General features: G+C 41.3%; 2 protein-coding genes across 3 annotated transcripts in view; one reads left to right on the top strand and one right to left on the bottom strand.

Moving 5' to 3' along the window:
* DROSHA (drosha ribonuclease III) overlaps positions 1–2,695 on the bottom strand; it is a 73,168-nt gene extending 70,473 nt beyond the window's left edge. Inside the window, exon 1 of the mRNA XM_080340321.1 lies at positions 2,663–2,695. The gene's annotated coding sequence lies outside the window, so the exon portion shown is untranslated. The remainder of the gene's footprint in view (positions 1–2,662) is intronic.
* Positions 627–18,646, top strand: LOC308038068 (UPF0489 protein C5orf22 homolog). Of its 2 annotated transcripts, none has more exons than XR_013921891.1 (9): positions 627–2,930; positions 5,300–5,445; positions 7,401–7,550; positions 8,954–9,416; positions 11,488–11,550; positions 13,707–13,828; positions 14,718–14,784; positions 14,996–15,099; positions 15,401–15,540. XR_013921891.1 is itself a non-coding variant. In XM_080340320.1 (9 exons), exons 1-9 carry the CDS (start codon positions 2,826–2,828, stop codon positions 17,058–17,060), a joined length of 1,389 nt encoding a protein of 462 aa, XP_080196446.1. In that variant the 5' UTR covers positions 627–2,825; the 3' UTR covers positions 17,061–18,646. The 2 variants fall into 2 exon arrangements, 1 of the variants encoding a protein (XP_080196446.1); XM_080340320.1 differs by lacking the exon at positions 14,996–15,099 and adding an exon at positions 16,928–18,646.
* Positions 18,647–27,540: the final 8,894 nt, after the last annotated feature.

The following is a 27,540-nucleotide window of genomic DNA, read 5'->3' as shown; positions in this document are numbered from 1 at the left end:
TCACACAACTTTTGTAGTATGTTCTTAATGCATTTGTAGGAACTACTCCCTAAGCGCTGAAATTATATTTTCTGCAACTTCCTTTAATAGAAGCCATGAGTGATGTGCACTCTTTCACTGGGAGCCTTGTGCTCCTCAGACCTCTAGCACAGGTCATTTATGCAACTTTGATTCCTTTAAGCTTCTAATCGACAAAAGCACCCTACCATCTTTAATCCAGAACCCAAACTGGACCACAGCCTCTGATTTAGGGTAATGTTAATTTCAACAAATGATTGATATGATGACTGGCCAGGGATACAAGTGCCTCTCCAAGTACTCACTAGACACTTTGATATAAAGCCTTCAGATACCCCACACCAAAGAAATCATTAATTTTAACAACTGCAATTGTCATTCAAAGTCCCATAACAAGAATTCCTTTCTAGAACATGATTCTAAACTTCAGGCAGAACAACTTCACTAACACCTAATTGCAAGCCAACTGGACCAACAAATCATGTAAATTTTAAATGAGATAATAGAAATTTACATTGACAATTGAGACACCGATTCAGTAAAGGACCGAATTCAACAAATATTTCAAAGTATTTTAGGTTAGGTGGGTATATTTTTGTGGAATGAGGATCTTCAGGTTACAGAAAAAAAGTTATGTAGACCGTGCTGTTACTCTAATTTCACTGAAATAAATGTTTCCCAAAACATCCCTTAGCTGTCTGCTTGGCCCTGTTACCTTTCCAGCAATGGCCACTGCTTCAAGTAGGTGTAAACCTTGCTCAAAACTAAGCATGTATTAATGTTTGTAAATGAAAACCACCGCACTTCATTAAAGTTAAAATTCATTCTTTAATTACAACATTAAGCTTCAAAAACTGGAAAAAAAAGAAAAAAAATTAAAATTTAAAAATTCATTCATGGTGTCTTGGTTGGAATGGAAGGAGAGGAAAAAAAAACATTAGTTAAGCAGTCACCAAACTCAAATCCTGTTTTCCATAAGGGGGAGGAAAAAAAAAAAAGAGACACACACATCATTAGAAAGATCACTGGATTACGAAAACAAAGCCTCTCTTTACTGAGGCTTTGCTGATGCTGAAGTACACACACAGAATGTTCTCCCACCTGCTATTATACTACGCAACATGGCCAACCTGGACTGCTCAGAGCACTGATTTCAGCTGCATTCTTGTGCCAGTGCTGCAAAAGACGTAGCTTGCTGAGAGACAGCAGACGACTTGTGGTGAATCAGAGGGAAAAAGGAAAAGAGATTAAGGGGGAAAGGACAGACATCAAGGAGGAAGAACCGAAAGGACCCTTTGTCTCTCCTTACACAGGCAGGGCTTAATGGAAGCCACTGGAATTGCTTGTGGTGGCATTCATCCCCTCTTCAGAGCAACTGGACAAAGGCTAAAGTGAGGATCCCTCATATATAGGAGGCAGTGGCCATGAAGGTAAAGCCACTTGTTCCCTCCAGTCAGCCTGTGCCTGCTCGCACCATCCAACCCCATAACGGTTCTCAAAAGAACCAACGGGGTCGGGGGGAGGAAGAACATTTCTATGTTTTTGTCTGGCAGTAGTGCAACCTTTTGCCATCATTAATTCTAACATATCAGAGATACTGACTCAATTTAGCTTTAGTTCTCCAGTCATGGTATTACACAGCTCAGGCTTGTAACAGAAAATTGTTTTATATTTTGCTGACATTTACATACATGTTCTATTTAAACAGGCTGAGCTAAATTCTTATTAACTTAAACAAATTAAAGCAAAGTCTACTGTACCACAGTGCCTTTCCTTAAAGCACATTTCTTTTTTGTGTTATGGGATTCCAAAGACAAGTCTTGTTTATCAGCTCTCTCTTAAATAGAGCTGTAAGACTTCCTCTACACCAAAGAACTACTCTGGTTCTACCACTTTAATTTTACTGCTTCAGAATGCTCAGAACCACAGCTGGGAGAAAAAAAACAAAACCAAAAAAAACACCAAAAACCAAACCAAAACAAAACAAAAAAACAACCAAACAAACAAAAAAACCCCATACATGAAATTATTTGAAACACCCGAATTATTTTACAGCTTCTTTTGCTGAAAACTTTGGTTATGTCCCATTTTCAGTTAAGTAAGCTCCAGTACACCGAAAAGGACAAATTCTCCTTTTCCTGTCACCTAGAAGAGAAAGTTTATTGCACTGATAGAAGCTATCACACACAAACTCTTCTCTCCCTGCACGCACACAGCTGAGGGCAACAGGCCGCATCCAACCACCGCCTCCCAACGGTCCGTAACGGCTTCCAACGGCCACCGAAGGGTCAGCGGTAACAAACCCAGCGACGAGACCGACACCCGGGCCGGGCAGGCTCGCCTCGCCGCCTTCCCGTCACACGGAGCGGCCTTCTCTGCAGCAGGCCGGCCTGGCGGCTGCCGCAGGAGGCGCTGCCGGCAGGGGCCGTCCGGGCCCCGCTACCCCGAACCCCACCCGCACCGAGGAACCCGCCAGCACCGGCGACACCTCGACCGCCCCTGTAGCGTCCCGGGGACCGACTCCCACCGCCCGCCAACCCCACACGCCGCGCGGGGAACTGCGGCACAGCCAGCGGAGCGGCCTAAGGGAAGGCCCTGCCCGCCCCGCAGCCCCCCGGCAGGCAGCCGCGCCCGCCGAGCCCACCTGGCGCCCGCCGCCACGGCCAGCCCAGCCCGCAGCGCCCCGCGTCCGGAAGAGGAAAACGGTGGGAGGGCGCTGCCGGCGGAAGCACCGCCCGCCGGGAGACCGTGGCGCGGAGAGGCCGGGCTGCGCTGTGGGGCCTCGCCGGGCCCGGCGCCGCCCAGGCATGAGCGCCGGGGCCGCAGTGGCTGGCGGCGGGGAGCGGGCCCGTGGGGGAGGCCTGCGGGCCTACCCGGCGCTGCCGGTGTGGGTGGTGGAGGACCACCAGGACGTGAGTGCTGAGCGGCCGGGCCGGGCGGTGGGAAATGGGGACTAGCTGCTTTTCTTCCTTCTCTCCCTGCGGTGTCTATGTAGGTAGGAGCGAAGGAGGGGGGCATGGTGGATCCCGGCAGGATGCGGCTTCCCGTGGTGTAACCAGGGTCTTCTCGCTTCCGCGGGAATAGTTCCCCACCTTCGCAGCCGTGCACGGATATTAAACCTGCTCTCTCTTGTGCTACGGAAACATAAGTTCAGTGCCCAGGTGACCTGAATTTTCTTCCCGTTTCAGTGATTAATGCCATGATTGGATTTGGGTATCTTCTTAATTATTGCTGAGTCTTTTTTTTTTTTTTTTTTTTTTCCTTTGACTCTTAGTTGTTGTAGTTAAAAAGAAGTATTACCTGCATACCTACATTACGCTGCTCTTAGAATTAGCTAGTATTGGGAACTCAACCCTACACAGTAAATGGCATGTTGACACCAAGTTGATAAATATAATCACATACTAACTTGGGGATTGGCTGCCACTTGATGAGAAATGTTGAATTTGGAACTTTGCAGTTTTGCTTAATTTGTTAAACAAGGGGGTGAAGAAGGAGCTGCTGTTGAACTGCTGTTTCTGTTTTCTCTTTTAGTGTAATAAAATTTATTAAAGAAAATAATGTTCTGAGCTTGTAAGAACACAGTTTAACGCAGATAATTTTTGCCAGGACTCACTGAAATATATGTTGCTGTGACAGCTGTTTTTCCATGGTAACCAAGGACTAAGATTGTCACTGTGATAGGAGTACTAAGATAATGACTATTAATTGTCTTTGTTTTACTCTCTATACTTCTGGTTTCAATTAAGTTAACCAAGTCTGTTCATACTAAATATATATGCAGGGTGTTCAGTACATCTGTGTATATGCATTGGTCTGTGTTGCATAAAGCATATATGGCCATTCATCCCAAAGTGTAAGAACTTCAGAGAAACTTTATATAGTCCTTTGCTGACACTGACGTTCCTCTAGGGCAAGGAGTCACTAGATGCATCATACTTTGATTAATAGTAACAGCTGGTATACAGGAAATTTTATTCTTAATCCAAAGTAGGAGAACTTGCAAGATTAGAGATCCTAGTCACTCATGTCTTCCACCCTCTCCTAGTCTCACAATTTGTAGTAATGCTTACCTGAGAGGAAACTTTAATTGCAAAGATTGTAGGTTTTTCAGGTAGGCCTAATCTGTTCCTTTTTCCAAATAAGTAAAAGTTATGGATCAGGGAATCCCTGTTATTTTTAACTTTGTTTTGTCTGCTGTTACAGTAGTGTGTATGTTAGTACATACATAGTGGTTAAACTGAGGAATTAATTACTAGACAGATGGAATCCAGTCCAAATTTCAGCTGTCAGTCATGTTTTAGGGTTATGCCCATGCAGTACACAGGATTTGTCATATTAATCAGTTTTGTGCCAAAAAATTATCTCAATTTCTGTTGTAATGTAGAGATCATGTGTAATTTTTATTGCCTAATCTTTTGGCAGCCTTTACATTCTCTGTATATTAGGAATGTGCTTCACAATCCTTGCTGGGTTTGTTCTGGCAGCTAAGGCAGTTACTGTCCTGTAACTGTGGGAGGGTTTCCCTGTACTGCAGTTCAGTGTAAGAGATATCATGAATCAGCCATTAGTTTTCTCATTTTGCCACCCTACATTATTGTACTTCAGTGATTTGCTACACTATAAATTGATGAGTTGTCTCATCTCCTGTTTTTCCCACTTTTGAGTGAAGACCTTCAGCAGGGGATAAGGTCGGGCAGTTAATAAAGGTAGCCTCTTTATTGAAGACACTAAATCATGCAGGGATTGGGAATTAAGGCCTTTCTTCAGTGGGGATAGGTTAAAAGATCAGCTAAAGTTTAAATGATGGTGGGGTCAGTTTTCACTTTCTATTAGTTGACTTATAAAGCATAAGTAATGAGATGGTTTTGTCTTCACAGCACCCATGTATGGTGAGGAAGCTTCTCATGGAGAAGACAATGCAGGGGCAATATTCTGCAGAAGAGGAGGCTCAGTTGTAAATGAAAAAAAGTAGCAATTCAGTTGAATGATTAGTGAGAATTACTTCTGCAAACAAGGCTTTCTATGAAGAAGGAAAGAGCGAGTAAAGCTATTATTCTTCAGCAGCTTCTTCTGTGAAACTCTTGGGCTCATGATTACAGTTCATCAACTGTCTTGCTGCTGGAGTTGTTCCCTCTTTGTATTGTTTTCTGCTGCCTCCTCCTCCCTCTGAACCAAATTCTAAAAGAATAAGAGTGGGACTAGTGTTTTTGCTGTTGAAGACATTGCATTTTTCAACTCATTGGTTATGGTGGAAATATTTTTATTTGTGTTGTTTTAGGTGCTGCCTTTCATCTATCGTGCCATTGGTTCAAAGCATCTTCCTGCCAGTAACATCAGCTTTGTTCATCTTGATTCCCATCCAGACCTTCTTATTCCTGTGAATATGCCTGCAGACACTGTATTTGACAAAGAAGCTCTTTTTAGGTAAGTCCTGGGTACTGCATCAGAATACTTTTAAGTCTGTTTCCTGCTGTCTTTGATTTAGAGTGAATATTGGTATGACTGCATACAAGATATGAACAAGAGATGTAAGTCAGCCTCAAGTTGTATCATCTGTCTTTTCACTTTTGCTGAAAACTTTATTTTTTTGGACAGAAAAAGTTATGTTTCTAAGTTTCGAATGTGATCAAATATTAAGATCACATATCAAGCAATTTAAGACTTAAAAATTTACTTCATTTAGTTATTCAGTAGTATATCATGTTATTAGGCCAATAAGTTCCTCTGAGTAACAGGACAGCTCCCTAAGTGGATGCTTTATGTCTGAAGAGCTGTGGTTTTAAAACAGCCTTTCTTTCTTCATACTGAAAACTTGACTTTGAGATTGAAATAACAGCTCCTGTGTTGACATGGTGAATATGTGAAGTCAAACAAGATTTTCTGTTAAAAGCATTAAGACTGATATTTTCCTCCAACTGCTTAGGAAGGTAACAAGCCACAGAGTTATCTTTGCTATTGTCTTTTCCTGTTTTAAAATAAGTTTAAATTGCTTCAGTGTTATGGTAATTTACAGCAATGACAAAATTATGTAATTGGTATGTAAGTGTCAAGGTTTAAGGCAAGGCAGCAATAAACCATGGCAGACGCTCTCTGTTATCCCCTTTACCTCCTGCCGCCCTTCCTTTAGATCGGAAAGATGATAAGGGGAAAGGAAGAGAGACTTAGACTTCAAGTTGCGGAGTTTTAAGGGGTTTTACTAATGCTACTAATAAATAGAGAATATATACAAAATATATAAAAACAATCTCAAGTACTTGATGTGGAGTTGGCATCACTCCAGCAGCAGGAGCTGGGCGTGCAGAGCTGGCGGCTCCAGCAGGTGCAGCTCAGGCCCCCGGAAGTCATGGACGGGACTTCACAGCAAACTGGAACCTGGTTGCAGGGATGCAGGGCCTGAGGCCTGTAGATCACAGGCAGACAGACAGGGTCCTCTCTAGATGCCGGCCGTGGTCAAAGAGAGCGTGGCCCTCGTGATCACTCCCTTATATAGGGGCTATGAAGATTATGGGATGGAATACTTCTGTTGATCCTCAGTTGGTCAGTTCTGGTCATCTGTTCCATCCACCCCTCCTCAAAGACGCCCCTCTTACAACAGAACATGGGAAAACTTATCAGTCTTTCTTAGCTGCCATAGTAATAAATCTAAACATGAGCTTCTTCAGCATTCCGTTGGACTCTTATCAGTACCGAGTACAGCATCCTAGGAAAAATATGCAGGCTAAAACTCAGAAAAGTACAGCCACCTAGAAGAACTGAGCTGAAAGAAAAATCACTAAAAGAGAATTGGTCTTGTTTTCAACAAAACCAGGACAATAAGCAATTGTGTCATGCTACCTGTAGTCAATATTTTGTTTTCTTTGTTGAATGAAGAAGAATTTTTGTGGACTACAACATACATCTAAGAGTAGGGCTTTGATAATCAGGAAAGTTGCTATTCTGTAAGTGCTGATTGACTCACTTTAATTACTGAGATTATATTTAAAAGCTACCTAGAGCAGTTTACAGTGGAATACTTCTTGAGGTCAGTTTGAAGTTATTTAGAACGGTGTTGATGATGCTCCTTATACTTTCCTCTGTGTGAGGTATCAAGAATAAAAGGGCAACAAGCCTGTGTAGTTTATAATCAAAGTGCCATACTAAGAGTGAAGCTGATTGCACTATGTAAGGCTTTTTAAAATTCTACTGTAGACATTTTTGGTCTATCTTATGATTAAAGATTTCCCCCTTTTTCTTTCTTTGATGTGAATCTTACACAGAGTACTAATTTCAGATAATTTGCATTGGGGCTTTCAAGATGTGGAAGATCTTGTGTTCTTGACCATGTTTTACTTACAGGGAAAGTAATAATATTATCTCCAGCCTTTCTCCATTCTTTACAGTGAATTAAGTATTGAGAACTGGATTATGCCTGCTGTTTATGCTGGCCATATTTCTCAAGTAGTGTGGCTTCACCCACCCTGGTCGCAGCAGATCTCGGAAGGAAAACACCATTTTTTAATTGGGAAAGACATATCAACAACTACAATCAGGTAAATTGTCTGCTGTCTTATGAAAGGCTATCTCTATATTTTTTCATGCTTTTATTTTCTTTTGTTGTTTGTTTTTTTGGTTTGGTGGGTTTTTGGTTTTTTTTTTGTTTTTTGGGGGGGTTTTGGGGTTTTTTTTGTTTGTTTGTTTTTTTGTGTATGTGTGTTCTTGGCTAAATATGAAAATTTAATTTGTATTTGTGAGTTCCATAGGACCTAATGTGACTGACCATTTGTGTGAGTGCATCCAGTTAAAATTGTGCCTTAAATTATTTTCTAACTATTCACATTTCATTTCAGCAACCTAAGTTTTAAATCAGTTCTCTTCAATAAAGTCAAAATCTCAGAAAGCAGTGATCTTTAACAGAGAATTTAGGTAACAGAGGGCAGCAATTAGATCCTCCTCAGTCCTCCCAGGCCAAAACAAATCCAGTTCCCTCAGCTTGCCCATTGTATGCTCTGGCCCTTTAATCACCTTAGCGGCCCTTCTTCAGTTTGTTGTTGTCTCTCTTGTCCTGGAGACTCAACCCTGGGCAGAGTACATAAAATGTGACCTCACTGATGCTGAACAAGAGGAGAAATCTCTTCCCTTACCTTGATGATTCTGTTTTCTCACATGTGGTAGTGGTGGTGGTGTTTTTTAAAGTTAATATACTAGTTAAGTACTGAGACAGGTACACAGATGGTAAATTCTTCATTTGACAAAGTCAAAACTCAACTGGATGAGGCCCTGGGTAGCCCTGCCTAGCATTGAAGTTAGATCTGCAATAGATATCTTAGTGTCCCACTAAGGTAAAGGCTGTAGCATGAGCGTGTGTTGAACCCTGGAGAATTTCTGAGAAGAGACCCTGTGAATGCCCCACCAACAAGATGGAGTTGTGATCCAGGCTCTCACCTTAGCATGCTTAGGATAATCCAGCCACAAGACACGAGGGAACTAAGCTTCAAATTTCTGCTGCTCATGAAATCATTTTTCTTTGTGGTTGATTGATCTGATTACACCCTGTAATCAGATGAGGCCTTAAGTGTGAGCAGAAGTTCACACTTCTTAAGCTTATTTTTTAATCTGAATTTATGATGCTTAAGGCTTCCTGTGCTGAAATATGCCTTGAAAAGAATATTATTTAAATTTTCACTGTAACCATCGATATGGAGGTCCTTGAGTTACCTGCCCTCTCCCATTTAGAACAGGGAATCTCTGTTGGTGGTGAAGTTAAATGCTACCTATTAATTCATACTATTTTACTTTTACTAAATCAGTATCCATGCGCTTTAGGGCACTTCTCAAACACAACTAAATAACATCATAAATCTGTTCATTCTTCTCAGGTTTCTTTAAGGGTACATGCTTTTTCCTAAGCTCTTTGTGAAGGTGTATATTAACTGTGAGTTATTGTCAATTGTAGGGTTACGGGCACAGATCATTACTTTTTAAGTGATGGTCTTTATGTCCCTGCTGATCAGCTAGAAAACCAGAAGCCTTTAAATTTATATGTCATACTCATCAATCCTACTGAAGCATCAAACAGACAGGAAGAAAATGGTGAAGTAGGATCTGCTAAGAGACTGAAGCTAAATACAGATGACACAGCAAGCACCACTTCTGCCTCCTCATCAGTGGCTCCTGGTGACCCTAATCACAGCACCCCAAGTTTGGAGAAGAAGGAAGTCCAAAATGCAGGTGCCCCAAACAAGGCAGAATCGTTGTCAGCGTGCTCAGCTTCAAGATCTCTCAGAAATGGTGAATGCCCAATGAGGAAAGTTGTTAAAGATGTCTGCCAAGCACTGCAGAAAGGGGATGCATATGTTTTAGACATTGACTTAGATTTTTTTTCAGTTAAAAATCCATTTAAAGAAATGTACACAAAGGTAAGCATGACAATGGAGAGGCCTCTTGTCATTCACAAAAGAGTTCCAGTCCTAGCATTTATATCTATGGAGAAACTTTCATCTAAGCTAGTTAGCAGATCAGCTGATCGTTATTAATGATTCATGGCAATATGTGAAGGAGAAGCGTTCTAAGCGAGTGTACACTCCAAAGAGTTACAACAACCTAATAAGGCTGTTATAGCCTAATACAACAACCTAAATTCCTTATGTATGAAATCGGTATTGGCTGCCCATCCAAGCTCAGAGTTGTGTGACTCACTTCTGCTTGTTGCTTGGGACATAAAAGCTACACTTGGGTTTCTGGGGGTGATGTTGCAAATACCTACAGCAAGATTCATCAGGGAGGCATGACAGATGGTATCATTTTTTATGATGCTGGAAAGCCACAATGGTATCAGGAGACTGCCCTTCGAAAAGGCATGGTGGTGTTGATCATCTGAAAAGTAGTGACTTGTCCCAATGAGAGGCTGTTATTCTCATTTTCTTTGTCTGCAGTGCTGTGTGTGAGGATGAGCAAGCAGCTCTTGTCTCTCATGTAATGGCTTTGAGTTTGAGACTCTGCTTTGTATTCCATTTGTAACTTGGCTGCACAGCAAAGGTAGTTCACCTGTATAGAGTCATAAATATATAGATCCTCAAAGGTGCAAAGCAGTTAGGACCTTTTCTTGATGTGTACAGGATTGTAGGAACTAACTGATATACCCTGAAAGTTCGATGTGGCATTTAGGTTTACAAATTCCTCTGCAATATCATGTTTGTAGCATTTTAATCTGTCTTGTTAACGCTGTTTTAACTTCACCCTGTGCTGGAGAACATCTGACATCTTTGATTTTCAGCTAGACTATGGTTTCCTTGTTCACCCTAAAGAAGTGAATACAGGGTCCTTGACCTCTGGTAGCTTTTGACCTTCAGTATTTATGATCACAGTATCTTCGGACAATGTGCAGTGCCAGCTGTTCTGAATCACAAAAAGAAGCAAACAGCACAGGGAAAGCGCTGTGAGGGTCTTGCCATGTAAGAATAAAATTCAATACCCCTCTGAGAGGCTGAAATACATTCTGAATAAAGTAATAAAGGATTTGGGGGGGACATGAGTCAGTTTGAGGGAGGGGGCAGTTTTTTGTTTTGTTTCTTATTCTTTTTTGAGCTTCGTGCTATGATAGGTTCCTAATTATAGGAGCCACTTTTTGAAGTGGGCTTGTCCAGAGCACCCAGTGTACCTTTATTGATATAATGATTTCATTTGCAGTTAATATTTCTTAACTGTATTCCCTCTATAGTAAATTATGATAATTCCATCAGAAAATTTTTCCCAAGTTAACACTTGAAATATAAAAATCCAAGGAAATGCTAAAAAGCAAATATAGTTCACCAATCCAGAAGAGTATTGATTTCCCACCAAAAAATGTCTAAAATCCAAAACATCGCCCTAAATATGCTTTGCATTTCTGTAAAAATTGAATAGTCTTCCCATCCTTTCTCCCTCTGCTCTGAAAAATTCATGAGTGTTCACCTGTTTAATACTGTTAAATAAGTAATGAGATCTGTTTATCCTTGTATTATCCTGAGTATTATCAAGTAGAGCTGACAAGACCCTGTAATAATTCACTTGTGAAATTGTTGGCCAGTCAGCCTGAAGCCTTTACCTGTCCTGTCTTCCTTTACAATCAGAGTCTCCTGTTGGTTTTGCCTGCCTAAATCTGCCATCTCAGTTTTACTCAACGTCTCATTGGAACCTTCATTCAGTAACATCTATATTTTATTTCAGAGACTTTTTAAAGACTGTAAATACTTAGATTTTAAAGATGTGTAAAGAAGTCAGGTTTAAAGTTAAGCAATTCCAAATTGTTTGGCTGGGGCCATGAAGTATTGCTTTCTCAAGCCTCACAGCCCCTTCCTCACCTGCATTTATAGAGTTGCCTGCAGTACTAGAGCACAGGAATGATCCCGGGGATCAAATTATTTTTCTGAAGCAGGGAAGCTTTGCAGATTTTGTTTCTCATTTGAAGAGTCTAATTTTTTGCCTCTTTTTTTTTTTCCTTTTTCAAAGACAGAATATGAACTATTGCAAGAGTTGTACAATTTCAAGAAGCCTCATAGAAATGCAACAGAGGTATGGTATTTCCTTGTGGGATGTATGAGGGAATGATTCTTTTGATTTATCCAATTAAAATGAGTTACAGCAAGGAAGGAACCTATGAAATGTTCTAAATGAAGTGATATCCTATTAAGTTGTGCAGCGTGTTGAATGCTAATCAGCAGCATCTTAGGAATTCTTTCCTATTAAACATTTTGCTTAAACATGTGAATTGCATAAATATTTAGCATAAGTTGAAAATTAATTTCTGTAAACAAATGGTAATTGACAAGGAAGAAATTAAAATATAATAAGTCATCTACAATCTTGTTCTTTTTATGGCTTAACAGGGTTTTGCTTCGTGGTTTGTTTTGGTCTGGGTTTTTGTGGTTCTCTTTTTTTTTTTTTATTCCTCCAAGCGCTCCTCTTCCTTACTCCAGTTGCTCTTCCTTGATAGTCAGAACTGTGTTGAATGCCTAACTAGTATTTTACCTATTTATTTAGATGTGGTAAGGTCGGTATGATACCACTGCAATGTACTTTTCATTCTATGCATTGTGTGCTTCAGAATCATGCTGTAACTGCCAAAATAGTCATTCAGCCCTGAGCCCAAACCATGGAGACAGCCATATTGATGGTCATTACACCAAGTGATTTCTAAACAAGGTCTTGTCTTTGCTCTTGTAATCTCATCTGAACACTAGTACAGGGAGATTTAACACAAATTAATGAATCCTAATCAATATGTGTGTATAAAGAAACTGGTTTATGTGAAAGATTGTCAAAATGATGTTCGTATTTCTTAATCAACAATCAAAACAAGTACATATTTAAAAAGTAGTTAAATGTAAAAGAGGTAAATGTGATGTAAGCACCCAATATGATTTCAGGACCTAAGTTATTTACAAAAGCAAACAAATTTCTAGGAGACAACTGGAATGCTTAGCAGGCAGTGAGTAACAGATAGGTGTAGAACTGAGCATTGCAAAACCAGATCAATGGATAGTTTTATAGTGAGACAGTAAATGTAAAGGGTTCAAAGGTAGAAAGATAATGAACTTGGTGTTTTTCAAAGTTTCAGAAAATATTCTAAATGTCTACTCTCTTAAAATCTGTTTTCATACTTCCACAGTACAGTTAGATGCATGTTTCTACAATACTACCAGATAATAGTTTGGAGTTTGGATTTTTTTGTTGTTTGGTTATATTTTTTAAGTAGTATAGAGGGGGAATGGATGTGTCTTTAAGGTTAGTTACTGGTGCTGCTTAGAAAAGTATCTTATACATACCCCAGGATTATTAAGCTGTACTTCATGAATGGTTGGTACCCTCAGCTCCTCTTAAAGTTATCCCAAAGTTGACATCACTGGCCAAAAGAAGCAGCGTCTGTTAAGTGATATGGCCAGCAGCATCTTAAGAGGGAATAGTTACATTTTTAATTGTTACCCATCTATTCCAATATGCTTTTTAACAATTTTCCATCACACATCACTGCATTTTTAATACCAAGTATGCCAAGCATTGCTTTTCATTTGATATTTTATTTAGGATAACTTTCTGCAAATGTTTGCATGTACAGCTATATTCATGTATATAGCCTCACTCCAAGAAGATTGCCTCTTTATGTGTTCTGAACTTTTTAAGAAAGGCCATAAACCTTTGCAGGATCAGAGCAGTAAATGGCGCTTTAAATTAATTCCATGTTTTTTTCAGGCACACAGAGCTGAAACAACCTCAAAGCATCAAATAGCCCATTTTGTTTTTCTGAAAATACATTTGTTTTACTTTTTTTTTTTTTTTTAACTTAAAAAATAAATTCTCTTTTCATTATAAAAATGTAAAGCTCGTACTCATCTGAGTATTTCTGTGCTATGGAAACAAATCCAACAACTAGTCCTATACAGTATCTTAACTTTCCCTGGCATATTCTGCCAGAATGTAGATGTGACTTTTTTTCATTTGTTGCGGGAAAGACAGAACAAAGAGAGGTGATTTTTTCTGAAGGTATAACAGCTTCTGCAGGTATTCATTGTGATCCTCTTGAAAATATATTCTGCAGTAATGAATCAGTTGTTTCTGAATCCTCACTTGCAGTACCTCAGTCATTTCAGAATTTAAATCATAGAATAAGCCATGACATTCTTACCTCTCTTTTTTTTTCCTAATATAGTTTTTTATGTGCTTGTTTAAAGGAGGGTTTGCTGGATTGTGTTGAAAACCGTGTTCATCAGCTAGAAGACCTGGAAGCAGCATTTGCAGATTTATGTGACAATGATGATGAAGAGACCATACAGAAATGGGCTTCATATCCTGGGTAGGAGATTTCTAAATGGCGTAAAATGCAATCAGTAGTTTAGGAACTGATTAGTCTAGCACTTTGTTAACAGAAAAAGAGAGAAGCTGAATAGGATCTACACAAGGCTACTGCTTTTCCTTTAGTTCTAGCGGAGAAGGAATCAGACAAAACAAAAGGCAGTCTGCTGTCTTCAGTGCTGCGGTAAGCCTTCCAAGATCATCCTTGTACAGATTCATGCAAATTCTGTTGCCTATAGAGGGAGGCAGATTTGGTGACTAAAAATGTAGTGATCTCTGTGAAGCAGAGCTATCAAAAAAGCAACAAACTACAGAGGACATGGAGAAGGATGCTGGTGCTCCTAAAGGCTCTGCTTTCTGTGGAAAAATGGAAATGAATGAAAGGCTGTAGCTGAGTGACAGTGTCCACAAAACATCCTGGCAGCATCCTCTGTGCTTTTAAACTAACTGGTTTTAGCTGAAAAGAAGCGGCAAAAGTCTGAGCTTTCCCTTGGTAGGAGAATCACTCATTTTTGCCATCAAATGCAGCAGCTACTGCCAGACTGGTATATCAGTGATCACAAGCATTTCCAATCAAGTTCAGGCAACTTTAAGCTGCAACAATTTCTCTCTAGGTCTGCCCTAAAATAAGTGCAAAGAGCCCTTACCAGAGACAGGTATGAGTATAGGGGCTTACTAAGAAAGACCTAGTGAAACAGTACAATAATACTGATAATTTCAGTTTTTCTCAGGTACAAGATGACACAGAGGAGCACATTTCATTTTCAAGCCCTAGGCCATGATAACCTCTACTTCTTTTATCTCTCTCTTTTTGTTAATTTTTTTTAACCACTTATGGTAAATATGTTTCCAAGCATTTATGTAACAAGCTGGTTTTGTTTCTACTTCAGAATGAAGGCACTTGTCCAGCTAGTTCACGGTTTGAAAGCCAGGATGGAAAGCCCAGACTATGAAATGGTAGGTGGCTAGGGAAAAGTACAGAAAGTAGGCATATTTCAAAAACATTGTTTCAACAGGGAGGGAAAAGATCATTCTTCATTTCGGGCTTGCTTCTTGATTCAGCACTTTGTGAGATTTCAGTACTTTCCCTTTTTTTATGTCTTTTATTATCTAGTCTAGCTTTTCTTTTTAAAGATTCTAAAATTCTACTCTGCTTGTTTATATTTAGGCAGCATTAATGTGATGTTCCAGGATGGTGATGTCTCAGGGTGCTTCCTGTGAAGGAAGGTTTCACTTCACCAAAATCTGTCGATATACCTTATAGAACCTAAGGTACCTCTCTGTAAACGATCAGACCTATCATCTTCAAGGGCTGCAGCATGCTCTGAATTCATAGGAGAGGAACAGTGTATTGGAGATAATAAAACAATCCATACAACCTCCAGAATTTTATTATTTTTGTTTAAAGAACACGTTGAGAGGAAAAAAACAAACAAACAAAAAACCCTCTTACTGCCTGAAGTGGTGTAAGTTACCTACTGGGCTAGAGAAGGTATCATAGAGACTTTTTACACAGGTAAACTATATCAATAATTCATCAACAGAAATTAAATCTCTGTTTAATTTACATCAGGTCCATCAAGCTGGTCTGACCTGCGATTATATGGAGCTTCCCCACCATATTAGCACTGAAGAGGAGATCGAAGGCCTCATACAATCCATTAAAAATCTACTAAAAGATATGCCTAAGCCCACACTAGTGACAGTTGCTCGGTAAGACTATGTAGATACTTTAAAATGCTCAGACTGAAGCTAAATGATTCAATCAATATAGCACTGGTTGGCACATCCTAAATTCTGTCTTATAGTTGACACTTTACAGTACAGTGAAAATTGACATCTGGAAATGTTGATCATAAGGCAGTGACAGTATCTACACAGGTAAGGAAAAGTTCTGTGCTGATGGCTGGTTTTGCTGGGCTTTAGAGCAGCTAGCACAGATTTCAAAAGCAGTGGAAACGTGACTTAATGAGCTTCAGCACACTTTATACAAAGCCTGTGATGAGGCCTTGTGTGTGTTGCAGTTGACAGCTGTCACTGAAGTTCATACATCTCCACTGCTTCTGTTGCCTGTGCCAGTTAAAGCAAAGCCAGCTTGTACAGGCTTTCATGGGCTGAAATCACAACTTCATTACTCTCTTGTTCTAGGGTTCATTGTACTACAGATCAGGTTTCTGTTTTCAGAGCAACTTCTGACAGAAGTGGTTTTCATCTAATAGGCTGAAAATTATTTATATCCTAGAAAGCTCTAGTAAAGCTGTGTATGGGATAAAAGTTACGTTTCCAGGACTGTACAGAAATTATTTGGGAGAACGGGATGGATTTTGAGGCCAGGGACCTGAGAAAACTAGGGATCTATCCTGGGAGAACCTAATTTGATGGCTACAGTGTATCTGTTGACAAATTATTGTAATGTAATCACTTCAGAAATACTAAGTGTGCCCTTAAAGGGCAGGCAACATTAGTAGAAACCGACATGAAATAGTTTTGTCAACAAGAAGTAGCAGGGCTAAATACCTACAAGAAAAGAAAGCTGTACTTCCTGGTAACTACAGGGTTACTATCCACTGCTGCAGAGAAAACACAGAATCATTTAAGTACATCTTGACAGATATAAAATCCAAGAAGTGTCAACTCTGCTTTTTCAGTGAACTGCAAAGAGATACTAGTGATAATGTTCCTGTAAGTAATGTTTATATCCCAGGGACTATGAAGATTTGTTTTTCAAATTTTCTCACCTGTTTTACTAGTAGCATTTGAATTTTTCAATCTTATCTTTCCATCAGTCCTTTAATTAGTTCTTGTGCTTGAACTTTGACTGCAGCATGTTCTGTGTCAGAGTCAAGTTGAGAGTCTAATTAGAAGGATGCATAGGTCAGGTTCCTAATCTGCTCCAGTCTGTCTGTTCAACTTCAGGCAAACTGTTGCTATTGAAAGTTGTGAGGAAAAGCACTGTCATGCACTTTGAACTAATACTGGTAGGCACAACTCAGCACAGTTTGAAAGTAGCTTCAGCCTAGACACAGAGCATTACAAGAATAAAAAATGTGGTGACAGTGGTGGTATCTGTACTCATGCTTTTTTCAATTCCTTGTTACAGATCAAGTTTGGATGACTATTGCCCTCCAGAGCAGGTTGACATCATTCAAGAGAAGGTTCTCAGTGTGCTAGGTTCAGTGTATGGCACACTAGATGTGCACTTAGATTACTCAAGCACCTCATCGTCTTTGTGACCTGTCTTCATGTATTGCCCTCTAATGCATTAGATTAATTTAAATTGCCTATTAGCTATGGTTGCAAGGGGAAAAATACTGTTATTTCAGCAGGTGGCACTACAACCCAAGCTGACCAAGAGCTAGTTTTGAGTTGCATGTCTTTCTCCAAGTCAGCTGCATCTGAACTGTTAACTGTTCGGGTTTGTTCAGATTAGTTCTATGATTATAATTTTCACTGTCTTGCTTCTTAAAATTGGTTGTGAGAGAAAATATTTTTGTCCCTAAAATGTATTTTTTTCACCTGATTTCTCTAAGTTTCTGTAAAATAGTTATTATGTATATATAACTTTTAAAAATAAATTTACTTCTTCTATGTAGTTAAACATTTTTTGATGGAGTTTGGGGAGTAACAGAGAGATTCCTGAGTTGCACTGTAGCTTTTAAAAAATTACCTCAATAATGCCATTAAGATATTACATTTACATAGTCATCTTTCTTAACTGCTGTGCTCAAGATGAGCAGGCATCCCTCTGTCATTTCTCTAGAGCAGCTTATGCCTTCTACTCCATCCACAGAATATCATTTATATTTATACTCCATTGCATTGTCTTATTTTGCCTTAGAGTATTGTCATGGAGGCACCTTAAAAGTCAATTTCTGTAGTCAATAAGCTCCAAACAGACTTTATTCTAACCAGAACTGTTAAGTGAAAAACTAACTAGAGATGGGGTTTATCCAAAATTATTCAGCACTCCAGCAACATTATATTAATACAACACAGGTTTGGATACTGGTTAGGAGTTCAATTATTACACAGCAGGTTCGAACTCAAGGGATCAGAGTGATGATTCAAAATCCCCATCTTCTCACTCATACAAAGTGAGGACTCCCAAAGGTACCCAGAAGATCACTTACCAATAAGGCAAAGTGTCTCAGTGCTCCGGGAATTTTCCTTAGATGGCCAGCCTAAGGAGGAGAATCTTTGACTGCAGACGTGCCATTCTGAGGAAGATCCAACTCAATGGGGTTCTGCAGTGGGCTCCATTTATACCCTAGTTGAATCTGAGCTGGTCATTTATGGTGGTGTTCCAGGCGGGGTGGAGAGTACATCTGTCACAACCATTTTGTTAGATAATGGCTTGGTATTTTCATTTTTAACCTATTTTTGAATATTAAGAAGTATGTGTGTATGTGCATGCTTTTATCTGTTGAATCCTGTAAGGAGTTGGACGGATGTTTTCTTCAGAAACAATGATTTAATTTCACTGAAGTCATCAGAAAAACCTTCTGTACCAGGTTTTTGCTAATTTCATTGTTGCTATTTGGAAAATAACTGTTTTAGAACCATTTAATTTATAAAGTAATCCCATTCTAGAGAAAACTGCCAGTTCCGGGGGTGGGTGAAACACACAGGATTTATTTGGGAATGAAACGGAAATGGAGAAAATTATATCCCACCTAGAATATCATCTTTTATCGTGAACAAATTTTGCTTGTAATTTCTTCTGAAATAGTTAAGTTCATTTGTTAACATTAGTATTTGCTCTACAGAGACCTCATGCACTTTCACAGTTTACTACTTCTGCTGTTGATATGACTGTATTATAGATTGTAAATAGATAATTATTTTAAAATATTTCTTCCAGTAGAATAAATTCCATGACCATGGGCCCATTTGCTTCTTGCTTATGCCTTCTGTCACAAAGATGTGGCTACCCTTGGATCCAAGATCCTTAATACTTCATAAATAATGAAGAGCCATACATTGCATAGGTACCTTGCTTATAAAAGCCCGAAACTCTGATCACATACTGCTTGTGTAAAAGTTTTTGTGTATTTTAAAATAAAATATATTTTTTACTGGACTTAGATTGTAGAAAACAAACCAAAGAACAACAACAAAACACACACACATTGGCTTAAAGGTGCCAGGTGTACTGTAGAGAATTATGTTAGCCTTGGAAAGAGAAGTGTGCGGGGTATGATAGCACAGTGATGCCTGGCTGATACTTGGCTTCTGTGTCCCAGAGTATCTGCAGCACATCAGCTTGTACCGGCTGCAGGTGCCCAAGTGCCAGCAGCAGCAGCAGCCCCTGGGGGCTGCCGAGTTGGCCCCTGTGAGGAGCAGCCGGCGCTGCCCTGTGCAGGACACAGCCGGTTCCAGCGGCCCCAGCGCAGGGCACAGCTGAGCCCTCAACCACGGGCGGGCGCCTCGGGGAAAGCCTGGGGAAGAAAGGGCAAAACGCTGCCCGGCAGCCAGGGCTGAGGGAAACCCTGTGAGAGACAGCCCTGCCAGCCCCGAGGGGAGAGCAGGAGGAGGGGAGGAGCTGCTCTTGGTGCCCCACAGAGATTCCCCTGGGATCCCAGGAAAGACCCCGCTGGTGTTTCCCTGCAGCCTCTGGGAGAGGACCATACCAGAGAGGTGGATATTTTCCAATGGAACACTAGCCCACGGAGCAGGGGAGAAGTATGAGGAGGAAGGAGTAGCAAGGAGAAATTGTTACCCATCCTGTCCTGTCCTGGTACTTGAAGGTGTCCTGAGCATTTCCTGGGGGCTCAGATACCCAGGGGCCAGCCCAGGCAACACAAGCCCTCAGAGCCATGGCTGCAACCAGGGTGACTTCTCTACGTCTCGCTCAGGTCTGTCCTGCACTGGCTTTTCTCATTGTCAGGATGTGCCCAAGCTCTCAAGTCGGCCCAGTCCTAGGGACCTAGCCCAGCCACGGGCTCTTAGAGATGGAAGGAAGGAACAAAGGGGAGAAGTTGGTGCTGCTGAGCAGGTTGTCTGGCCCATGTTTCTGATTGCAAAAGGGAAGATGCCTTTCAGTTCTCTAATGAGCTCACTTTCATGAGTGTGGTGGGTTAACCAGACCACCCAATCTAGATGATCTAGATTTAGAGCTACACGTAGAGGTATGGACGTTATTTATGGCATTGAATCAAATCTATTTCATGGCTCAGAATTCTGAATCTGCAGCCCTGTTCCTTGACTGCTATCCCATGAGGCAGTTATTGCAGAAATAATACTCTTCCTCAAGAATCTCTCCTCATAGAAATGCTACAAGTCTTAGCCCCTCCAAGCACAGGCTGAGAAGGTAGAACTGCATGTAGTTCAAGGGAATTCCTGTTTACCGAAGATGTTTAGGGCATTTCCTTTAAAGTTAGGGTGATAGTGGGGAATGGTTTTAATGAAATCAGCCCTAATTACATTGTTTAGACAAGAGTGTGGGCCCATTGCATTGGGAAGAAGGATGGCTTGACCTCTGTCTGGCACACCACCATGCTGTGTTTTCATTGCACCATTTCAACAACATTTGATCTGCACTTCAGAACAAACACAAAACCCCACTGCTGTCCTTCCTCTTTTTCTGTTCCCCGAACCCCCTTTCAAAATAAAACAACAGTCAAAGCACCTTTTGGCTTGATAGACGAAGCAATTACAGAGTCACAGATTAGCACTCAGAGAAAACAGGGGTCTGAAATCTTTCCAAACTGATAACAATCTGCCAGTCATTTCTGTGAACCTGTCACACTAGAATCCATTCAGGCAGCACCTTCACAACCACAAAGCCAGTAAAGTTACTGCCTTTTTCTTAGGGAAATACCTTGTTGTCCATATTCAGCTGTTTTGTAGTGTCAAGGTTTGATTGCAGGGCGACAATAAACTGTGGCAGATGCTTTGTTAAACCCTTCTGCCCTCCAGTCCACCCTAGCCCCCCCCTCACCACTAAGTACAGGCGATTGGAAGGCAAAGAAGGACAGAGAGAATTGGAAAAAGTTAAAAATATTTTACTAATACTACTAATAAAAACAGAGAAAATAATACAAACTATACAAAACCAATCTTGAAACTCCCAGCAAAGAACTGCTCTGGCAACAGCAGGAGACACCCAGAAGTCCTGGGCTGGACTCTGAAGCAAACTGGAACTGGATTCAGTCTGTCGCTAGACATCATTTCTCAGGGATGACTCGTACAGTCCTCTCCTGATGTCGGCCATAGTCCAAGAGAAAAAAGGGACAAGATCCTCATCATCCCCCACTTTTATACAAAGTATCACGTGAATGGGATGGAATACTTAGTTGGTCAGTTTTAGTCACCTGTTCAGTTCGCTCCTACTTGCCCCTCTCACTTACAGGACATGCATCAACGACCTTGCATTCCACTGCTATGTCTACCAAAACATGTATGCTACTTCAGAAAAGTGCAGTTACTAATAAGACTTTAGCTGAAAGAAAAATTTACTAAAAGAGAAACTTGTCTTGTTCTTAACAAAACCAGGACATGTAGCCTGAAGTTTGAGCCAAAGTGTAAACATCCTTTTTTTCTGATGTTAAACTCACTGCAGATTGCTACAATATAGGCTAGGAATAAGTTTATTTTACTGAGAAGAGCCCTCCAGGGGCATATGAAAAAGACCATAACATATTCATAGATCTATTAAGTAAACATATCTGCTTTATTGTCCAGTAAGATAGGACCAGGACTACTGAAAGCCCTCCAACCATATTTATTAGGTTGAACTAATTACTGAACAAAAACACAATAATACAATCATTATTTTCAAAGGGATTTACAATCAGAAAGACAATAATCAGCCCAATCAAAATGGGATGAAGAAGATTGGACTTGTTATGGCACACTTTGGAGCTGGCAGAGGCACCAGGTAGGATGTGTGCTGGCAGAAAGGGGAAGGATAAGCCATTTGCTTTGATGCAAAATGATCTGACAACATTACACTGTCCCATCATTCACAACAGTAGCCAAGTACATCTCTTAACCCTTTCATAGATACAAAGCTATCCCTGGAAGTTGAATGGCGTTTTTGTTAGTCTGTAATACATCTCCTCCTTCACCCAGTGTTGGGGCTCTGGGGCACTGACAGCCCTTGCTGACCTGGCTTGTTCCTGTGCGATCACTGGACTGCTGATGAGACCTGCTGCTGTCACCACCCAGCCCTGCTCACCTGGCTGCAGTGCAACAGCTCTGCCCTGTGGGTATGTGTCACGGTCCATTTGGTGATGGACTTGTGATGGTTCATTTACCTTGATCTCGAAGCACAAAATTAAGGCAACCAAAATGCCAAGGGGTTATAATACAGTCAAACAGTCTTACTTTATTATTTTGCCCGTAAAGCGGCGTGCAATAGAGGAAGTAGAGAAAAAGGGAAAGAAAAAGAAAAGGGGGAGAGGGGGTTGGTTGCCACCATGGGTCCAAAGGCGTCCCTATGGTCCCAGGTCCAGAACAGCATCCTGCCGGTCCTCTGTCGTGATCTGTGATCCTTTGGTGAGGAAATCTCAATGAAGTCCAGTCAGGAACCATCTTTTATGCTTCTTCACCCCCCCCTCACTCCCATGGGTTGAGGCCAATCTTCGCCTTTGTTTTGCAACCCAGGCTTAACTGTGCAGGCTTGAAAAGTCCTCGCTTTGCTTGCCAGGACCCATCTGCGCCTGCGTGGCCTCACATTCGGGGGTCTCTTTCTGGTCCATTGGGTGACCTGAAGACCTTTCGCGAGCTTCTGTGCATGCTCTTCTTTGTTGGCCTTTGTAACAGGGAGGAGGTGGGGGACAAGTTTGGCTGAAGCAGCAGGTAAAAATCCATTTTCTGGACAGCAGCTATTGTCTCCAGGTTGGAGAGACCTGTATAACACAATCCCTTTAAAGAGGTGGGGGCAAGCTTGGCTGAGGCAGCAGGTGAAGTCCACACAGCAGCTTTTGTTACCAGCAGCCCCTGAGTCAGAGAGACCTGTGCAACACAATTTTTCTCCTCAGGCCTCTCTCCAGGTCATTGTCCATCTGTTCTTGATGGTGATGTTCAGACAGATACTGTTCTTTGGACCAGTTCCTACAGTAAGGCACAGCCTGGCCCATACCAAGGCCCCCCTTGTCTCTCCACTCCCAGCCTGGAGGGAGCAGCCACCATTGCTGTGCCCTGACAGCCATCCCAGGGCATCCTGGGTCCTGAGAGGGCTATTGCCAGGTGAAGTCCTTGCACCCTGCTAGGGCCTGACCCCTTGACTGCCCCCAGTCCGGGTGCATTGGGGCCCGGCCACTGGGCTGCAGTGTCAGTTCATGAAATTGGCTGCAGAAGGTGGGTGAGAAGAGTGAGTCCTTAGGGCCCACTGTGGCTTAGGGCCAGCAGAGGTGCCCATAGGTCATAGAATCATATAATGTCCTGAGTTGGAAGGGACCCACTAGGGTTATCACATCTAACTCCTGTCCCTGCATATGACAAACCCACAGTGCACACCACCTGTCTGAGGATGTTGTCCAATCTCTTCTTGAACACTGTCAGGCTTGGGGCTGTGACACTGCCCTGGGGAGCCTGTTCCAGTGCTCCACTACCCTCTGGGGGAAGAACCTTTTCCTAATGTCCAACCTAAACCTCCCCTGGCACATCTTCCTCAGGTCCTACCACTGGTCACCATTGTGAAGAGATCAACACCTGCCCCTCCTCCTCCCCTTGTGAGGAAGCTGTAACCACCATGATATCTCTCCTCAGTGGTTGACCTCCACACAGGACCTGGAGCATTTTCTGCCAGACCTGGCTGCTGCTGCCCGAAGGTGCATCCAGCACATGGGGGAGAACCTAACTACACACTGTGGTGAGCCCACCCATGTCTCCCTCCCCCTCCTTTGCTATGCCCAGAACTCCCAAGAGTGGCCCCCACTGCTCACAGACTCCACATCTGTGATTTTTGCCAACTTCAAGGCTTTTAAACAAAGTGATGCCCATTTTGGTCATGGCCCACAACCATTAGTATGGATTTTTGCAGCAGCCTCTGCTTCAGATTTCTGCCTCTGCACACTTCTCATTTTCCTGGCCTTATATATGAGTCTGATTCACCATGGTCTGAAGGATGAGGGAGACTAAACACTACAGCAAAACGGCTGAGGTAATTTGAGAGCTGGGAAAAGAAGTGCCACAATTAAATAAAGGCTTCTGCACTAAAGCCATCTGTGAATAGAGGGGGCTGCCTGTGTGGAAGACAGTAGTTGCAGGCACAGCATTTTTACTTTGACTTTCACAGACTTATTATTTGTATAGTCTTCTGAATACTTCACAACACTCTTAGTTCTTCTAAACTGCATTAATTATCACAGCATAACAGTACATCTTAATGCAGTGAGCATTTGAGGATAGCGCTATGGGGTTTCATTAGAACTTAAAACATCAGCTATGCCTTAAAGTCACACTTCATTTTCATTACTATTCCAAAATTTTTCATCACCAAGTAACTAAATAAAAACAGCATTTCTTGGTACTGTGGTAGAGCAGGATGTTTTGTTTCCTTGTCTGGGTTACCTGTTGAAAAGGAAAGTAGCTAGTTTTTAACAGATTTGCATCTCCTATGACAGTCAAATCCTAACAACAATACTACATTGGGTGCAGCCTGGAGAATTCTGCTCACCAACAACTCAGGCATCCAGGGTTATGTTGAATTTAAATACTGCTAGCCATGATGATCACTGACTGAGAGCTGCTTAAGTTCTGGTACATACAGTACTCCAATGAGAACATACATTTCAGTTTCAAGATAAACAGTAGTATGTCACTGCAGAATTATCACTGTGTCACGAACATATATATAGACCTGGTATCACTGCTGAAGTACATAAATTGGCCTTCCAAACATCAAGTAAATACAAAAGAAAACATGAAAAAGATCTTATTGCAAAGAACTTTGAGGTACCATTTTGGGCTCACAGCTATTCCAAGTCTCTGTTGGAAGAAGAAAGATGACAGAATAGTCACCTGGAAAGGAGACTGCAGACACCTTTAGGCAATGGTCATCATGCTAGTGAGGTCCTTCAGTTTGCTCTACAATGTGCTGAGTACTCAAGCACATTTGAAATGCCTCTACACTAATGAGCACAGCATGAGGAATAAACAAGAGGAGCTAGAATCTTTGACTCAGTCCCAAAGCTACGGCATCACTGGCATAAGTGAAATCTGGTGGGATGAGTCCTGTGACTGGTGTGCTGTGATGGGTGGTTATCCCTCTTCAGGAGGGATAGGCAGGGCAGGCAAGTCAGAGGGGTGGTGCTGTATGTAAGGGAGGGTTGGTGTTTACACCTGGTGATGGCATGTTTGAGACCCTCTGGGTAAGGACGAAGGAGAAAGCAGATAAAGTGGATGTTGTTGTGGGAGTCTACTGTCAACCACTCAGCCAAGACAATGATACCAATTAATTATTCTACGAGGAATTAAGGAATATCTGTAGATCAGCTGCCCTTGTCCTTATGGCGATATTGACTTCCCAGACATTGACTGGGAATATCATACAGTGGACACAAACAGAAAATACAGGAAATTCCTGAAGCACATTGAAGGTAACTTCTTGGTGCAGGTACTAAGGGAGCCAACTAGGAAAAGTACCCTCTTAGATTTGTTGTTTATAAACAGAAAGGGTCTTGTGGGCAAAGTGGTGATTGCTGGCTGCCTTGGTCATAGTGACCACAAAGTAGTTGATTTTCAAATTGTTGGCTAAAAGAAGAAAACTGCCAGGAAAGCTTAGACCCTGGACATGGGGAGAGCAGACTTCAGGCTGATGAAGGAGCTAATCAGCAATATCTCCTGGGAATCTACTTTTCCTTGAATGCTAGTCACTTTTTAAAAGCCATCTCTTCAGAGTTCAGGAGCAGACAGTTCCAAAGTGTTGGAAGTTAAGTAGTGCAGAAGACTGGCTTGACTGAGCAGGGATCTTCTAGAACTTAGGCAGAAAAGGAAAGTATATGGACATTGGAAGCAAGGAGAGGTGACATGAGAAGACTACAGAGATCCTGTTTGCCACTGTATAGAGGGAATTTGTGCAGCCAAAGCTTGGTTAGAGTTCAAGCTGGCCAGAACTGTGAAGGATAAAAGGAAAGGAGTTTTGTTTAGATATGTTAACATCAAAAGCAGGGTGAGAGATGAGGTCAGTCACCTCACAAATAGGGATGTAGACAAAGTAGGAATGTTTAATACCTTCTTCACCTCTATCTTCAACAACCAAGTTGGGCCCTGGGACCTCCAGAGCCCCTTTAGTGACCAATGACAGAACTTGAGGGAATGGCAGGAAGATGTGCTGGTGAGGTTTAGGTTGGACATTAGGAAAAGGTTCTTCCCCCAGAGGGTGGTGGAGCACTGGAACAGGCTCCCCAGGGAGGTGTCACGGCTCCAAACCTGTCAGTATTCAAGAAGAGACTGGACAATGCCCTCAGACACATGGTGTGAATTGCGGAGTTGTCATATGCAGGGACAGGAGTTGGACTCGATGACCCTTGTGGGTCACTTCCAACTGAGGATATTCTGTGATTCTGTGATTCTATGAACTGAATGGAATATCCCACCCCCAATTTAGTTATCACTGCAAAAACACATTTCTGCTTTTTCACCTGATTTTTCTTTTTGGAATTCTGCCATTACTTTTTTGCACTTTCTTGACCTTGACCAATCAAGATATTGCCAGGGTGACTATGGGAACAGCACTGAAAACTTCCATAATTTTTTTTTTTATTCAGTAGTTCTCAAGATGTCTGCATGTCAAGATGTTTGTCTTCCTGGGAACACTCATCTTAGACCTAGTATTTTCTCTGAGACTTTCATACCAGTTGCACATGATCTTTTGGACACTCAATTATATTCTTTCTTCACTGTAATGAGATAACTGACTTGGATTAATTAGCCTGGAACAACAGCAACATATTAAAATGAAGTGCAAGTTTGAGAATGTTGTGGGGTTTCTCTTACAATTAGAATCTTACAATTAGAATTTAAATGACTGTTTATAATGACAGTTCATTTCCATTTTTATTCTTAAATCCATCAGCACTGGTTTTGTCAAGAAATTGAATGAAACTGACATTTTCCAGCACTGCAGTAAAAGATGTCTTTTTTATTTCTCTTCTCTGAGACACTGACACAGGAGTCACTTAAGATGAGCCTGTTTGTGATACAGTCTTAAAAAAAAAAAAAAAAAAAAAAAGTTGTAAGAAGCCTTTTAAAACTGCATTTTCCATTACTGCTTTGAAACACAGAATAGCTGGCCTGACTTGGATATGATCTTTATGTTTTAAAATACAGTGTTTGGTGCAGCCTTAAGAACCAGAGATAGGCAATGATTGTATTTGCATGTATATACAGATGGAGGATTTACTAACACAGAAAGCCACAGAGCCATCCAGAAATGGGCAATTATTTCTCAGACACACAAACTTTATAACAAGTCCTGTAAAAGCAGAGCTTCGGCTTCCTCTGACAGAGAATTAAAGCTGAACTGAACAGAGGGTTCAAGTTCAGAGGCAGAAAGTAACACCTGTGCTTTATTTTCCTTTGTGTGGGTACAAAAAGCAAGAATGTTCTAGGAAGTGTGGGTATTTACTTCTGCTATTTCCTTCTGGTACAAATATCTTACATATGCTTAAGAAAATCAGAAGGCATGCAGAAGACTTTCTAAAGAGGAGGACACTGTAGATGAACTGGCTTAAGCTACAGTAGCTGAGTATTCATACTGAACCA

Source organism: Nesoenas mayeri, assembly GCF_963082525.1.
Source record: "Nesoenas mayeri genome assembly, chromosome: 2".
NCBI lineage: Eukaryota > Metazoa > Chordata > Aves > Columbiformes > Columbidae > Nesoenas > Nesoenas mayeri.
The sequence above is the reverse complement of the archived record's forward strand: the minus strand, read 5'-3'. Positions and strand labels throughout refer to the sequence as shown.

What these genes read in the sequence shown, in the direction of transcription:
- LOC308038068 (XM_080340320.1), top strand. Translation starts at nt 2,826, where the DNA reads ATGAGCGCCGGGGCCGCAGTGGCTGGCGGCGGGGAGCGGGCCCGTGGG. An exon ending in CTCATAGAAATGCAACAGAG is followed by an intron (nt 11,551 to 13,706) that starts GTATGGTATTTC and finishes GCTTGTTTAAAG; the next exon opens with GAGGGTTTGCTGGATTGTGT. An exon ending in AAAGCCCAGACTATGAAATG is followed by an intron (nt 14,785 to 15,400) that starts GTAGGTGGCTAG and finishes AATTTACATCAG; the next exon opens with GTCCATCAAGCTGGTCTGAC.